Below are 12879 nucleotides of genomic sequence, written 5' to 3' on the forward strand. Positions count from 1 at the left end.
AAGTCAGGGCTCTGGCTGGGCCATTCAAGAACAGTCACAGAGTTGTTGTGAAGCCACTCCTTCGTTATTTTAGCTGTGTGCTTAGGGTCATTGTCTTGTTGGAAGGTAAACCTTCGGCCCAGTCTGAGGTCCTGAGCACTCTGGAGAAGGTTTTCGTCCAGGATATCCCTGTACTTGGCCGCATTCATCTTTCCCTCAATTGCAACCAGTCGTCCTGTCCCTGCAGCTGAAAAACACCCCCACAGCATGATGCCACCACCACCATGCTTCACTGTTGGGACTGTATTGGACAGGTGATGAGCAGTGCCTGGTTTTCTCCACACATACCGCTTAGAATTAAGGCCAAAAAGTTCTATCTTGGTCTCATCAGACCAGAGAATCTTATTTCTCACCATCTTGGAGTCCTTCAGGTGTTTTTTAGTAAACTCCATGCTTTCATGTGTCTTGCACTGAGGAGAGGCTTCCGTCGGGCCACTCTGCCATAAAGCCCGACTGGTGGAGGGCTGCAGTGATGGTTGACTTTCTACAACTTTCTCCCATCTCCTGACTACATCTCTGGAGCTCAGCCACAGTGATCTTTGGGTTCTTCTTTACCTCTCTCACCAAGGCTCTTCTCCCCCGATAGCTCAGTTTGGCCGGACAGCCAGCTCTAGGAAGGGTTCTGGTCGTCCCAAACGTCTTCCATTTAAGGATTATGGAGGCCACTGTGCTCTTAGGAACCTTAAGTGCAGCAGAATTTTTTTTGTAACCTTGGCCAGATCTGTGTCTTGCCACAATTCTGTCTCTGAGCTCTTCAGGCAGTTCCTTTGACCTCATGATTCTCATTTGCTCTGACATGCACTGTGAGCTGTAAGGTCTTATATAGACAGGTGTGTGGCTTTCCTAATCAAGTCCAATCAGTATAATCAAATACAGCTGGACTCAAATGAAGGTGTAGAAACATCTCAAGGATGATCAGAAGAAATGGACAGCACCTGAGTTAAATATATGAGTGTCACAGCAAAGGGTCTGAATACTTAGGACCATGTGATATTTCAGTTTTTCTTTTTTAATAAATCTGCAAAAATGTCAACAATTCTGTGTTTTTCTGTCAATATGGGGTGCTGTGTATACATTAATGAGGAAAAAATGAACTTAAATGATTTTAGCAAATGGCTGCAGTATAACAAAGAGTGAAAAATTTAAAGTCTGAATACTTTCTGTACCCACTGTATACCATGCTAGAAACATAATAATCACTGCAATAATGATCCAATCATAGACTATTAAGCATTTGCCTATTTAAATCCAAACAGCGACTTCTTTGGGTTGACAGTGTGTATGCAGCATACAACTTTACACAGATTTTTGTAATACTATCATATAAAAATATTTTTGATGGTCCAAATAAGGTGTGAGGTCCCAATTTTTTCTACTGTTAATGTCAATCACCCATCAAAGTATGACTCCAATGCGAAACATTTACATCAGGTGTTCTCTTTAATTCACTTGCACCATACAAAAACTATTAATTACAATTTAGACCACCAGATCTTTATTTATATACAATATGTAAACATCTATATGTTCTTCTTGACCGCTCTCCTTTTCTGTACATGTTTTGGAATAACATATTTATGCACTTTTAATAGCATAACATGGAGGAATGTTTCTGTTTGTGGTTCATAGATACAGTATCTTATGAGTTCATAAGAATTTTTTCTTAAAACACTGAGAATACAGCACCAAAATGAATGCTATATGCAAAATTATAACTAACAAAAAGTGTTAAACACGTACTGTTTTTAATCACCTGTTATGGTGTGAAATTACAGTCCTGTTAACATGGATATTAAAACCTAATTGAAATAAAACCAATAATAAAATTTTTACAATGTTTAAACACAAATTAGGTATTTTTGAAAGATCAAGGAGGATGCATAAATTACTTGTCTAAAAGTAATTATAATCTTAAAGGCAAATAATTATTTGACACCAACAATATAGGCATGACAAAATCTGTCATCAATGGTCAAACACTACCTTGCAACTGTTGAACGTAAACGTACCTTTCAACTGTTAAAGATAAACGTAAATAAAAAGAGAGCCCATGAGATCCTACAGATGTCACAAAATAACATCAACAGGACAGGTGAACTGGCAAAACAAAAAATTGAAGGCATTTAAGATATATTACAGGAAACCAAATAAACAGAGCCTCACATTTATAATGCTCACTCTTACCTAGTGATAATACAGTTTTACAACATGTTTCAACCTTCTCCTTTCCATGGAGACACAAAATCGAACAAGATAAAGTAGTCATAATTTGTGAAACAGTGTTTAAACTTGTCATAGCGATGTATGGACAAGATATAATGTAGCCTCTTAGGTTCTATATAACCAAATGTTCTTTTGATAAGTTAGCATAAATAAGATATTCCAATAAATACAGCACAGTACTCTTCTTAAAAATATTAAAAATAAAAAATAAAAAATTAAAAACCACATTCTGTACTATTTTTTTGGAAAAAAAAAAAAAAAAAAAAAAACTGTAACCATTTTTAAAGTGAATGATGTGACTCATTCTTTCAAGATTATACCTGAAAATCAGGTATTCTGAAATACTATAAATATAAATTTGGCAACATTAAAAAACAGGAACTCAAAAGTTATCAGAGCCAACATACCCACAAGATTTGAAAGAAAAAGAAATAAATTCTGTTTACAATCGAACTCAACAGAGAATTGGACAACCCTCTCAATCCTACAGCAGGAAATGTTTGGATGGTCTTTGTTTGTGTCTTAGTTTTGGAACATTCAGACATATTCATAACAGAAAAAAAAAAAACACAAAAGCACAATCAGGCAAGACAAACGTTAGTTAAAAGAATTTTTGTAGTGAAGAATTTGACAACATCTATGTACAGCTGTACAAACGTAAGTGCTGTTGTAGTGTATGTTTTGTACATGTGAGCTAGGACATAGTGACAGTGACATTGTCCTTAGCTTTATCCGCTTCACTGTCTTTGTCTGCAGGTGTAGCAGATACAGTCTCTCTAGGGGAGTTGGGTCCATTGTTCGGCTGCCCAGGAGCTTTGGGAGTAACGTCTGTACTGCCTTCTGACTCTTGTTCTTGCTGTGATGATGTTGCTGGAATTCACAAAGTCATTTCATATACTTATTAATACTTAATAATAAGACAAGTCATTTTATCCATATGGATAATATATATAGATGCTTTAAAGGTGCAATATGTAAGATTTTTGCAGTAAAATATCCAAAAACCACTAGGCCAGTGTTATATATTTTGTTCAGTTGAGTACTTACAACATCCCAAATGTTTCCAACTATTTGTAAATCTTGAGAAAATTGCTATTTTAACCAAGGCTCCGGAACGTGTGAGGAGTCGCCTGTCAATTGCGTCATACCCGCGTTACCCCTCGGTTTCCGGTTTATTTTGAAGAAACCATGGAAACACCAAAGACGCTTTAATATATTACATGTTTTAATAGACAAGGAAACAACTGTTTGGTTACATTTATAGACAGAAAACTAATTATTGTTATATAGCTCAACACGTTTAGTCTTATTGTTTAAAGGTGCCCAAGAATGCTTTTTCACAAGATGTAATATAAGTCTAAGGTGTCCCCTGAATGTGTCTGTGAAGTTTCAGCTCAAAATACCCCATAGATTTTTTTAAATTATTTTTTTTAACTGCCTATTTTGGGGCATCATTAACTATACACTGATTTTGGCAGCGCGCCGCCCCTTTAATTCGCCTGCTCCCTGCCACACAAGCTCTCGACTATATTACAGTGTATTTACAAAGTTCACACAGCTAATATAACCCTTAAATGGATCTTTACAAGATGTTCGTCATGCATGCTGTATGCATGCTTCGAATTATGTGAGTAAAGTATTTATTTTGATGTTTGCGTTTCATTCTGTATGAGTTTGAGGCTATGCTCTGTGGCTAACGGCTAATGCTACACTGTTGGAGAGATTTATAAAGAATGAAGTTGTATTTATGAATTATACAGACTGCACGTTTAAAAATGAAAATAGCGACGCTCTTGTCTCTGTGAATACAGTAAGAAACGATGGTAACTTTAACCACATTTAACAGTACATTAGCAACATGCTAACGAAACATTTAGAAAGACAATTTACAAATATCACTAAAAATATCATGCTATCATGATCATGTCAGTTATTACTGCTCCATCTGCCATTTTTCGCTGTTGTTCTTGCTGGCTTACCTTGTCTGTGCACAGATCCAGATGTTAATACTGCCTTTCCTTGTCTAATGCCTTGAACATGGGCTGGCATATATGCAAATATTGGGGTCATACATATTAATGATCCCGACTGTTACGTAACAGTCGGTGTTATGTTGAGATCCGCATGTTTTCCGGAAGTCTTTTAAACAAATGAGATTTACATAAGAAGGAGGAAGCAATGGGGTTTGAAACTCAATGTATGTCTTTTCCATGTACTGAACTCTTGTTATTTAACTATGCCGAGGTAAATTCAAATTTTGATTCTAGGGCACCTTTAAATCTAATTTTCTTGATTTTTTTGTGAGTACCATGCTTTACTATGCCTCAGAGAAAAACACTATTTTGTGAAGTAGCTAACATAGCATAATCATATGCAGCTTTATTTTTAGTAACAGTAATACAGAATTTTCTCCATCATGCGTTTTAAAATTAATTACCTGCCATTTATCAACACAAGCCATCCAGCATTTAATATGATATTCTAAAATCGATCTATCTTACTGCAGTGTGCAACAGTGTCTCACAGCAGCCGCCTAGCGAACGCACAGAGTAACGCTATAACATCATTTTCAACACACTCAAATGTATCTAATATGATAAACAGCGCTGCATTACCTCATACCAATGAGTATTTTTGCTCATACTCATGACCGAAAAAGCGAAAGCAGCGTCGGTAACTGTGGCATAATAAAAGTTCTCGCAGCGTGTTGCGCAATCGCTCCAGCGGCCTCGTTCAGCTCCCACAACACTCGGTCCTGCTCTGCTTCATACTACAGTAACGTTAATAATTGCATCCATGAACATGATTTCTTCCTGAGTCCTATCCCGATTGTTTCCACCGGCTGTGCCAATGTTTCGACCACATGTCCCAAGATTCCGCGCTCAAACTTGGCGTCATCATGCTACGCCTTTGTTTTGAACAGACCTCTAGCGGACAGAAATCTTACATTTTGCACCTTTAAATTGATCAAAAGTAACAGTAAAGACATCATCACAATACATTTTTATTTCAAATAAATGCTGTTATTTTTAACTTTCTATTCATCAAAAAATTCGGGAAAAAAAAATAAAAAACTTATGTGCTTTTTCTGGGTTAGATGGAGTGAACGGCGCTAATAGAGTCAAATGCCCAAGTCGTACAGCTGTGCAGAGAAGACCAATGGCAAAGGTCAAGAATTTTGTTGAATAATACATTACATTACATTTTTTTTTTTTTTTTTTGAAACTAAACCCCATTGTATACCCCCACTTGGAATATATGGCACGTGTTGCATGGGATCATTCTGTGATATTTTTGCGACTTGCTATTCATTGCCATTATATGGATGAGTGTGTTTTTTTTTTTTTTTAAATTCTCCTCTTGTGGTCCATAAAAGAAAGAAGGGCATTCGGCATTAGAACAACACCAGGGTCAGTAAATGATGACTTAATTTTCATTTTAGGGTTAACTATCCCTTTAAAGGTGCTCTATGTAAGAATGACTGCTAGTGGTTGAAATGGGTACTGCAGTCAAAATTCAAAATATTGTTCACCCCGCCCCCTCCTCCTCAGACTTGACGCTCTCGCAGGTTGCCAGTTTGAAGACACGAAACAGGAGCGAGCTCAATTGACTTTAGAAAGTGAGGAGACTTTCACACTGTAAGATAATAAGTTGATTTATTGCTTTATGATGAGTTGATATCGCATTTAATAAGCTTTTTAGGTCGTGTAGAATCTGCAATCTCTGACCCAGTTTGTTCGCTGGCTTCTATGGCTGCAATTCGCTGCATGTGTTTTCCGCCGACTGGCAACCCGGGGTGGAGAAATACTATTTGGTAAATTGGCAACATGCGGTCTTGCACAGACCGAAACAAAAACAGAAATTCCGACACGGAATGCAAATTTCAAAGTAAAATAACTTGCTGTAGCAATGGTTTTCAGAGAAACGAGTATGTGAACTCAGCATGTTTAATAAATATCTGCAAATATATTATGGTATTTTTATGCTTTAGAACAGTCAAAAACTTACATAGAGCACCTTTAATTCACTTGGCTGCTGTCACTTTAAGACCTGACGCACATGACGTGGATCTAACACGCTTCTGATGTTCTCACAGCTCTTTATGGTCACTTAAGACTTTATAACTCATTGTGCTGATGATGATAGCTGCCAATAAAGGGCATTACAACAAAATTTTGTGTTTCTGTCTGTTCATATGTGAAAGAGAACTCAATACTGGCACGCTGTCTGGAGCGGCTTTCTGTGTGCTCGTTTCACAGACATCGGAAGTATGGTTACCAGGAGGGGACATGTAATGTTCAGGTCACCTAGGCTATCTTCAGACTGTCAGTACAAATCTAATTTTTGTGCATATCTGATTGAAATCCAATCAGATTTAGCAAGTGTGAACGGTGTTTACAAATCAGTGTCGAGCTACATTCATATGTGGTTTGAAATCCTATTTAAATCGCTTTTCTGGAAATCCATTTCAGTCTGACTGCGCTGATCGCTTTTCGCATGGTTTATGTGACTTTCTGTTTTCTTTTTTATGTGACTAGCATTAGTTTTGTCGTGGCTAAGAGAACATTTTGTCGAGGTAACGACAACCTTAAGTCCCCCTCAAGATCCTATGTTGCAGGAAGGACAGTTTTCTTGTGCCCATGATTTCTTATGTTGAAGGAACTACATCTAATGCATAAACAAACCTGCGTGACCATAGCAACCTGGGATTATCAGATATTATTGTGATATATTATTAATAAATTAATATTTTATTTTGAATTAAGGATGACAAGAAGTGCAGAATTAAGAAATGATTATATTAACTATACTACTAAGCATATTATATTATATTGTGCACCATGTTTCCTATATAGACAGCATTCAAATGAAGTTTGTTATCAATAAATGTTAAAAGATTATGTAAGAACATAAAATAATATAGACCTACAAGAAAAAAAAAAAAATTGTATCCATCTTTTTCCACAGCCTTTTAAATCCATTCACTGATCATGTGTTTTTTATTAAATATTTTTATTATTATTATTATTATTATAAAAAACCCCTATAGCCTATTAATTAGTAGGCAAAATGAAATGAAATAGAATATATAGCATATGATTATTATTATTATTATATATATAGCATACGAATTCCCTGTTAATTGAACTTCCTGTAAAATTTCTGTAAGTGCGCCTATAGACGTTGAGCATATAGAATCAAAGCTTTATTGACATGACTGTCAGGCATTTACAGTATTTACAAAACATAGGCTATGAAAGCAGGTCTTTAGCCTATGCAGAACAGTAATTGTGTAAAGAGATAATGAGATCAAGTGGAAAATAAAATAGCCTACACAAATATTAAATAAGAAAAATAAGAGTCTACATATCAGTGAATGGATTTAAAAGACTTTGGGAAGAGATTAATATTTTTTCCCCTTTTTTTGTAGCTTAAATATTCTTTTAGCCTATTATTAGGCTAATAACAATTATTCCAACTTAATTTGAATGCTGGCACGAGCCTATACTACATTTGTAAATGAAATCAGGCGCTCATTTATCGTCACATACTGGCGTATCATAAGCCTAAAGAAATACAGTCATAAAGTCAAAACTTTATTGTCATATGATCGGGCATTTACAGTATTTACAAACACAAGTAACATAACATACAGAACATTAATTAAGTAAAGAGATACATATAATGAAGGGAAAAAAATAAAGCAAATACACAATGAATAAAAAAATAATTTAAAAATATTTAATATTAAAAAAGAAACGATTGGTGAATAGAGTTTAAAAAAAAAAACGGTGGGATGGGATATATAAAAATGTTTTCTTATAGGCCTATTATTTTGAGTTCTTATTCTTTTAACTGTTTTTTGATAATAACAAACTTTAATGCTGTCTATAGCCAGCATCACAGGAAATACTTATAATAGGCTTTAATAGTAGGTTAATATAATCATTTCTTAATTCTGCACTTTTTTGTCATTCTTAATATACATTTCTGATAATCCCAGGTTGCCATGGTCACGCAGGTTCGTTTACACACAATCAAGGCCACGACTTCACATTCACGGCCACAACATATTATCGTGTTCCCACTAAGTGAACCGAACACGTCCCCTCCTGTACACCAGTATATCTTTGAGTTCTCTTTTGCATCTTATCGCACTTATAATCATATAGCTAATGTAACACTAGCTATAGGATGCCAGGAAAAAACGGATGCTGTGTTAAAGGGATAGTTCACCCAAAAATGAAAATTTGATGTTTATCTGCTTACTCCCAGCACATCCAAGATGTAGGTGTCTTTGTTTCTTCAGTAGAACACAAATGGTGATTTTTAATTCCAACCGTTGCCGTCTGTCAGTCAAATAATGTGAGTGGATGGGAACTTCTACTATAAGAGTAAATAAAACTTGCATAGACAAGTCCAAATTAAGCCCTGCGGCTCGTGACGACACATTGATGTCCTAAGACACGAAACGATCGGTTTGTGTGATAAACCGAACAGTATTTATATCATTTTTTAACTCTAATACACCACTATGTCCAAATGCATTCAGCATTCGGTTAGTGAGGTCTGATCGCGCTCTGACAACGGCAGTTCCCACACTCATTGAAGTATATGCGCGAGGCATCACTGCCATTGTCAGAGCGCGATCAGACCTCGTTTTGTGTCTTAGGACATCAATGTGTCGTCACAGCTGCACGTTTAATTTGCTTGTCTATGCAAGTTTTATTTACTCTTATAGGAAGTTCCCATCCACTAGCATTATTTGAGACAGACGGCAACGGTTAAAAAAATCATCATTTGTGTTCTACTGAAGAAACAAAGTCACCTACATCTTGGATGCCCTGGGGGTAAGCAGATAAACATCAAATTTTCATTTTTGGGTGAACTATCCCTTTAACCACGCTAAATATGTTTAATGCGTTAAAATGAAAAAAAAAAAAATAAATAAAAAATCACAAAATTAACACGTTAATTTTGACAGCCCTAGTTAAAATAATAAAAAAAACCAGTCATTTTAAATTGAAATAATATTTCACAATATTACTGTTTTTTTAATCAAATAAATGCAGACTTGGTAAGCATTAGAGACTTCTTTTAAAACATTTAAAAATATTACTTTTGAATGATAGTTTATATTTATCAGGTCATTTACAATATATAACAAAAATAAACATTTACACTAGTGAATTATGATGATTTTGTAGTATTTGTTAAGTTCAATAAGTAATGATAATAAAAAAGACATATATAACAAATAAAAGCATTGTATTTCTTATTTGTATTACCAATGAAAGTTCTGTTGGATTCTGAGCCTCATTTTGTCTTACCAGACTGTGTGCATGACTTCATGTGCTCAGGCCAGTGTGCTTGTTGGCAGGGATAGTCGCAGTAGCTGGTGTTCCAGCAACAGTAGAAAATTGCCTCCTTTCTGCAGTTTGCACACCACTGCTTCTTTTTTGTTTCATCCACGGCCTGCTGTTTCTCCACCTCCATCTGCTTCTTGACCTCCGTCACAATTCGCTCTCGCTCCTGCTCAAGACTCTGCCTCATCTCTGCCATGGTTAGCTCTGTGTACATTGATACCATATCAATATCACAGATTTTTTTTTAATTTATCGCTAGGAAGACATACAAGCAATTTATACATTTGAGGCCATGTCATGAAAATAATTATCAGTTTATCAGTATAGGTCAGATTATCAGATTATTGGTCCACCCCTAAGTTAAATAAACTATTATTATTACATTTAAAAAAAAAAAAAAAACAGCAATGCCATATAAAGAACCAATTTTGTTTTCTCAAAGAACCTTTCAGTGAACAGTTCTTAGAAAAAAAAAAAGTCTTAGTGTGAAGAACGTTTTAAAAAAAATCCACTATTTCCACTATAAAAGGAATTTTGTGGAATGGAAAGATTCCATGGGTGGTAGAGGTTCTTCACTGAACCATAGATGCCAATAAAGAACCTTTATGTGTAAGAGTATACGAGAAAATTAAATACCTAAATTGTGCTTCATCTCCGATAACTCTTGTTGATGTAGCCACTGCAGTTTTTCAATTTCAATTCGCAACCGTCTAATCTGTAACAGGGTAGAAAGGCAGTTTTATTCATATTCTTAATTTGTTAAATAATTCACCAATAGTGCTTTGCTCTTCACTAAATACAAACCTCAGCTATTGTGTTTCCCGACGTACTCTTGGAAAGGTCATTATATATCTCAGTCATCGTCCCTTTAATTGCATCCATGATCTGTTAATAGTTTAAAAACAATCAGTTAGTTAAACACATACGTAATTACATTTATGGACCAATTAAATTATGGACCATTTCTATCAGCAATCTCACTTTGTTAGTGTACTTGGCTATGTCTGCTGCTACATCTGCAGATGTGGTGGGGATCTGGAAGTCTCCGGTTGTGGAAGTTGATGATGAAGAGGAAGAGCTGACGGTGGCTCCTGCCATCACGGTGGCTGATACCGGTGTGCTGGTCACCAGGGTGACTGCAGAGGTGGAGGTGGTGTGTGGGGAGTCTTTCTGCTGCACAGCTGGATTTAAACACGACAACAAATGTAACACTTTTCATAATAATGAGATTATACATATAATTATTTGGATGAACATTTCACATGAACAGAGCAATAGCCAATCATAACGAGACACTGCTTCTCTCACATGACTTTTCCCCATTCGTTTTTCATTACCCCCCACCAAACCCATGGCACGCTTTAGGGGGTCTGTTAAAACTCAATGGGCTCATGGGAGGCAAGAGAGAAGATGCTGGTGTTGCTGTTGGAAAGTTTTTTTGTGTGTGTTTTTGAAAGAAGTCTCTTTTGCTCACCAAGGATGAATTTATTTGATCAAAAATACAGTAAAACATGCAGAATAGAAAGTTAAATGAACAGCATTTAATTGGAACAGAAATCTTTTGTAACATTATAAATGTCTTACTGTCACTTTTGACTTTTTTTTGCAGAATAAAAGTTAATGTACTTATGTAATGTTTTAATGTTCATGGTTTCCACAAATATATTAAGAAGCACAACTGTTTTCAACATTGGTGATGAAGATGGGAGTAATGGATGCTAAAAAATTCAGCTTTGCCTTCACAGGAATAACATTTTGAAATATATTAAAATAGAAAAGAGTCATTTTAAATATACACTACTGTTCAAAAGTTTTAGATCGGTAAGATTTTTTAATGATTTTAAAAGAAGTCTCTTCTGCTCACCAAGGCTGTATTTATTTGATCCAAAATACAGTAAAAACAGTAATATTGTGAAATATTTTTTACAATTTAAAATAACCGTTTTCTATTTGAATATATTTTAAAATGTCATTTATTCCTGTGTTGGCAAAGCTGAATTTTCAGCATCGTTACTCCAGTCTTCAGTGTCACATGATCCTTCAGAAATCATTCTAATATGCTGATTTGCTGCTCAAGAAACATTTATTACTATCAATTTTGAAAACACTTGTGTAAAAAACATTTTCAGGATTATTTGATGAACTGAAAGTTCCAAAGAACTGCATTTATCTAAAATAGAAAGCTTTTGTAAGATTATAAATGTATTTACTGTCAAATTTGATCAATTTAATGCATCCTTGTTGAATAAAAGTATCAATTTCTTAAAAAAAAAAAAAAAAATTCTTACTGACCCCAAACTTTTGAATTGTAATGTTACAAAAGAGACTTAAAAAATTTCTTACCGATTTAAAACTTTTGAACAGTAGTGTATATATATATATATATATATATATATATATATATATATATATACACTGATGTTCAAGGTCATATTGGTTTGACTGTACTGATGTTATTCTCCACTGAATCTTTGAACAATACCTTTCACAGCCTGTCGTGTTTGGTATCTGGTGCTGGATGAAGGCTGCTGTCCCGTCGAGGATGAGGAGACCTGTGCTTGCTGCTGTGGCTGTTGGCTGTGCTGCACCTGCGTTAACACCTGAGCCTGAGTGGCCGGTTGCACTTGGCCCTGCTGCTGCCTATGCACCTTCTGCATGTGCCACTTTTGAGAGGACGTCTGAAACTTGGTAGTGGGGTTCCACACGACGGCCCGCTGCACCACAGGTACGGTCTCTCTGGGCAGTAAGGGCCGCTGTTTCTTTACTGTGCTGGTGGAGATGGGTGAAGAACTGTTGGTGGTGGAGGGAGTGGTAATGGGGAGGGTGGAGGTCAGAGTGGTGCTGGTCTGGGCTGCTGTGAGGGGTATTATGTTAAGCGGGACAGACATTGGGGACTGGGATGGGTCTTTAATATTTGGGGAGGAGGAAAGGACCGCTGAGTTCTGAGGCTGGGTGAGAGTGCTTGAAATTGGAGTGGCTTTACCTGCAGTCAAAGAAAAACATCATTTATATTATATATATATATATATATATATATATATATATATATATATATATATATTTCTCTCTCCAGATTGTTGCCAATGCAATATTTCTAAGATAAAATATATCAAAATATTAATATTTTTAAAAAACTAATAAAAAAACAAAACAAAAAAAAACAATAACATTACTATGACTTGAAAATAAAAAAAAATATTAAAACAAAACTATTTCAAAATATTAATAAAAACTGTAATATAGTGTCAGT

The 12879-nt window shown here is 35.5% G+C and overlaps 1 protein-coding gene across 11 annotated transcripts in view; it reads right to left on the bottom strand.

Annotated features, from left to right (window-relative positions):
* Positions 1-1460: 1460 nt before the first annotated feature.
* zmynd8 (zinc finger, MYND-type containing 8) overlaps positions 1461-12879 on the bottom strand; it is a 36548-nt gene continuing 25129 nt past the window's right edge. For all 11 annotated transcript variants that reach the window (XM_048172713.1, XM_048172712.1, XM_048172720.1 and 8 more), the window contains 6 exons: positions 12112-12612; positions 10611-10810; positions 10434-10514; positions 10266-10344; positions 9594-9833; positions 1461-3132 (listed from right to left, as the gene is read on the bottom strand). In XM_048172713.1, the coding sequence (XP_048028670.1) occupies positions 2957-3132; positions 9594-9833; positions 10266-10344; positions 10434-10514; positions 10611-10810; positions 12112-12612 (1277 nt within the window). In that variant the 3' untranslated portion in view covers positions 1461-2956. The remainder of the gene's footprint in view (positions 3133-9593; positions 9834-10265; positions 10345-10433; positions 10515-10610; positions 10811-12111; positions 12613-12879) is intronic.

This window comes from Megalobrama amblycephala, linkage group LG21, assembly GCF_018812025.1.
Source record: "Megalobrama amblycephala isolate DHTTF-2021 linkage group LG21, ASM1881202v1, whole genome shotgun sequence".
Lineage (NCBI taxonomy): Eukaryota > Metazoa > Chordata > Actinopteri > Cypriniformes > Xenocyprididae > Megalobrama > Megalobrama amblycephala.